Source organism: Uloborus diversus, chromosome 5 (genome assembly GCF_026930045.1).
Source record: "Uloborus diversus isolate 005 chromosome 5, Udiv.v.3.1, whole genome shotgun sequence".
NCBI lineage: Eukaryota > Metazoa > Arthropoda > Arachnida > Araneae > Uloboridae > Uloborus > Uloborus diversus.
The window spans coordinates 74654511-74658990 of record NC_072735.1 but is presented as its reverse complement, the minus strand read 5'-3'; the positions used below and the strand labels follow the sequence as shown (position 1 = coordinate 74658990).

The following is a 4480-nucleotide window of genomic DNA, read 5'->3' as shown; positions in this document are numbered from 1 at the left end:
AATGTTGTCCGTTTTTATGCTCAATGATTCAGTAATCATCATTAGTACACATAATTATGTTATGTACTACCAGGGGTCTGGCCAGAGGAAATTTGGGTCCATTAAGGGACCCTTCAACAAAAATATGATCACTCAGACCCTTCACAAAATTCTAATAGACAAAAACGGATTTTTCACAAATTATTTATTGTAAAAGCAAATCTAAAATCAAAATAATGGCCAGCAATGATGATGTTATAGATTTCTCTGAAAATGTTATTTGACCTGCAGCTTGATATTGCTGCCTCAGCACCCTGCTCTCAATCTAAACAATAATAACACATATCAGCGAATTGAACTTACTGCTAATGAATAGCTATGGGGTGGAGAAGAAATGCGATTGCTTCAGATATGGTTACCAGCTATAAAATTAACATTAATGCTAAATAACGTCTAATGTTCAACCTTTTACAGGGCTTTCATTGAAAAATATTCCTAACATTTTACCAGCTTGGCAATTTTTGCTCCGGTTATAAACCGAAATTTCTGTATTTTTCCCTGTGTCAATACCTGGAATCTGGTATTGCCGTTGTGCTCATCTCCCCACCTCCTTTTTTTTCTTACTCTGAATTTTCGGCGAAAATATTCATCATGTAAACCTTTTAAAATGCAGTTCTAAAATTGTTTTACTTAAAAGTCTTTTATTTGCCGTTTTTTACTTTTGATGCCTACATTTTTTAAAACCTGATCTCTTTGCATCTGGTATGACAATCGAATCTTACTCATTTTTCATGCTAACTAAGCTTTGTTACTGGGCAAACAAATCAAAATTCTCTTTATTTTTATTGAAATCCTTAGTTAACAGAATTGCGTTTTTTTTTAAGATTGTCAAGAAGTTAAACGCTGAATCGATGGTTTAATTTTATTTTTGCTGCCACTATGTTGATAGACATTCAATCTTTTTGCATCCGCTATAAGAGTTGAATTTTTTGCATTTCTGATGTTTAATACGCTTTATTCAGAGGTAAACAAATAAAATTTGTACTTATTTTGGTTAAACTTAAATTTTAAACAAAATTCCATGCTCTGTAAAAATTTTATGTGCCAAAAAGTTAAATACTGAACCGCTGCCTGAATTTTATTTTTATTTCAATTATTTTAAGTTTTTACTCTCCATACATCTTCAGGAAATACTCCTAGTACAATTTAACAAGATGTGGAACAGTATATAGATACTGATACATCAAGGCTGACCGTCCCCTGGAGAATGATGCCTCCCCATTGCTTTGAAAACCTTTAAAAATGATATAATCTCCCTAGAAAAGAGAAAAAATACCATAAACTCCCAACAAATCATTTCATTGCCGCAGTTTGCGCCATGAGCCATCCCTCCCCCCCCCCAACTCATTTTTTAATATTTGTAAATTAATTTTTGTTTTTACAAAATAATTTTATTTTTCACAAAAAAAAAAAAAAAAAAAAGCCTTTCCCAAAAAATTTTGATGTTTCAAAAATTTTCATTTTACACAAAATTATTCTGTTTTTCACAAAATTATTAGATTTTTCACAAAAACATGGACCCTGTAAAAATTCCTGGACAGACCCCTGACAACTAATACTTGAACCATCGTGAATAGCCAACACTGGGGTCTTGACTTCATCAATTTCTCCTGCACCAAGTTGAACAAATGCTTTATGTAAGAAATGCAGATTTACTTCCATTCAAGGGCGCCCATATCGGGGGGCAAGTGGGGGCTCAAGCCTCCTCCTCCCCCGCCCCCACCTTGGAAATTAGAATTTAAAAACATTTCTTCTCCAGCAAATAATGAATAAGTTATTAAAAATGTCAAATTTTAATAACTCTAATCTGTAATGAAATCAGTTTGAATGGGAAAAATATCCTGCTAAAAACAAGGGGCAAATATCCGAGCCCCCCTCCCCCTTTTTAAAATTTTGCATATGGTGGCCTTTGCATTCGTTCTTTGTAGTTGCTGGTGAATGTAAAACGTTTTTAAAAATTTTTAATCCAGATTTAGAAGAAACAATGAACAGAATATATTTTATGAATTAGTAGCCACTATGAAATATGCCATTTTTACTGCACAAAAATAAGCTCGACCTTTATAAGCTATGGTAAAAAAATCATTCTTACTTTATTTATTTTTCCATACTTAGATTTAAAACTTTCTATTGTAGCAATGTTTTATTGTACTTTATTTGTATAATATTTTAATTCATCCTTTCAAAAATTTAACGATTAAAAAATATTCCTTGAATTTTTATTGCCTAACAGTTTTAGAAAATAAATTTGATATTGTTTTTATATTTAATTGATTTTCCACTCTCACATAAAAACAGATTTGTTTCTGAAGAATTGGTGCACTTGCTAAAAGAGTTGAAATTGAAACTTAAGTCAATCGAGAAAGATATGGTAGAAAGAAATTGATATTGACATACAGGAATGTAGGCCTTTGATGTTCTAGATAAAGTTTTTTTTTTTTTTTTTTTTTTTTTTTTAAATGTAAGGGAACTTCAGGGGAAAAGCATGCGTACCAATATTGTGGGATGTTCAATATGCTAAACTTTTAGCTGAAATTTTGTAGTAAAAACTGCTTCAAGGCATTGTTTTAAATAATGTATAAAATTTAATAAAATATATATACACAGATGTTATTTGTTTTTTGGCCATTTTGAAGTATTTTTCCATGAACCAGAGGATGATGATTCTGCACCAAATGTTGCCTGTTTTGCATGTTTTCTTTTTTTGCCATAGTGCCTTCCATAAGTCTATAAAAAATGCAAACAAATTATGAAAATTGAAAACATAAAAACAAGATTTCAACATTGACTTTACAGGATTAAACTGTAAGTGCAATAAAAATTTTTTTTTCAACTAAAAATTATTTATTAATTAAATTTTTAACTGCACTTATATATTTTTTACACAACAATGCCTTAACCCTCCTGGTAGCAAACCTGAGAATACTATGGTTGTTCTGTAGAGTTTAATACTGCAAGGCTGCTGCCAAAAGCCTTAAATTAAAGCTTTTCTGAATATTCATTAAAATGTTTTTAAAAGCTTAGGTAAAAATCTATCAGAAAAACTAGTAGACCCGAGTGAAGTATTTGTGTTCAACAGCAGGAATACAAAAATCCAGCTTTTAAGGGTAATTTTTCAAGTAAAAGCCAGAATGTTTTGTTTATATTTCACTAATAACAGTGAAAAAATCTTTAAAATGATACCGCACCCATGAAAATGGATGAAGCAGTAATGGTGTATCCACAAAAAAACACACTTAAGAAATAATATACATGATACTGTGATTTGACACGTTAAATTTCATTTTCCGATTTTAATGCAACATCAGAACTGTAGTTCAAAATCCTTTAAGATTATATATTCTGGCTCATGGGAGTATTAATCCCATGAACTTTGCAATATAAGTTTCTGAAAAAATAAGTTTATAGCATTCCCACAAAAAAAAAAAAAAAAACACCTTTGAGAAATAATACATACAATATTGAATTTCATGAATTTATCTAGTTAAAAAAGTTTTAGTTATTTTTTATAGAAACTGATGTTTGTTAAATTTACAGGGAATTTCACAATGTAGCAAAGCGTTTTTTGAAAAAATGAATGAACATGCAAAATATGAAAGTGCTAAAAAAATATGTATGGAAATTTTAAACAACTAATGTACACATAGTTCAGATTTAATGTCAGATGCTATTACGCAGAACTCACTTTCATTGGTTATTGTTCTGCATCAATTCATTGTGAGCATGGTTTAAAATGAAAACTTGCATGTCATTCATGTGTTGGCTGTTTTCTTTTTTGAAAATATTTCAGCACTTCATGAATGATTAGTGTCATGCATCAAGTTACAAATTGAATTTGTTTAGCAACTTTAATAATTCAGATTAAATTTAAAACATGTGCTATAATTGATGATTGATTGATAAGGAAATAAACGAATATTAATCATGAATGAGTTGTTAAAATGTTATTACTAATACTAGTTTTACTCAGTAGATCATAAGTTTGACTAAATTTCAATCCCCTCATCATTTTGTGTTTTTCCATTATGGAAGATTGATCATCTTTTAATCATAGAACATATCAATACTTATGTTTAGTCTCCTCATTTATAGATGTCAAATGCAGCATAGATAAAAAAAAATTTTTTTTTTTTTTTTGAATGAACCAAATTTTAGTTCAAACTTTTCAAACATAAAAGTTCAAGTGGGACTTTTTTCTACGTTTGGATAGAAAAAAGGAGCTAAATAAAAAGTTTCATACCTTCAGATTTTGTTTTTAATAAATATAGAATTCTAAAAGATATTTAATTCTACTAAGGTATTATTATTATTTTGTTACCTGAGAATTTTTCTTGTGCTCTTGCTCAGTTGCTCCTTTTGAATTTTTACTACCTTTAAGGCAAACAAAAATACATATAACTTTAATTTCTCAGTACAATTTTTTTTAATAAAATAATTTTGC

At 29.4% G+C, this 4480-nt stretch overlaps 1 protein-coding gene across 1 annotated transcript in view; it reads right to left on the bottom strand.

Moving 5' to 3' along the window:
* Positions 1-2595: 2595 nt before the first annotated feature.
* The window catches only part of LOC129221905 (exosome component 10-like), a 91509-nt gene continuing 89624 nt past the window's right edge, over positions 2596-4480 (bottom strand). Inside the window, exons 20-21 of the mRNA XM_054856281.1 lie at positions 4358-4410; positions 2596-2766 (exon numbers count right to left, since the gene is read on the bottom strand). Of these exons, the coding sequence (XP_054712256.1) occupies positions 2650-2766; positions 4358-4410 (170 nt within the window). The 3' untranslated portion in view covers positions 2596-2649. The remainder of the gene's footprint in view (positions 2767-4357; positions 4411-4480) is intronic.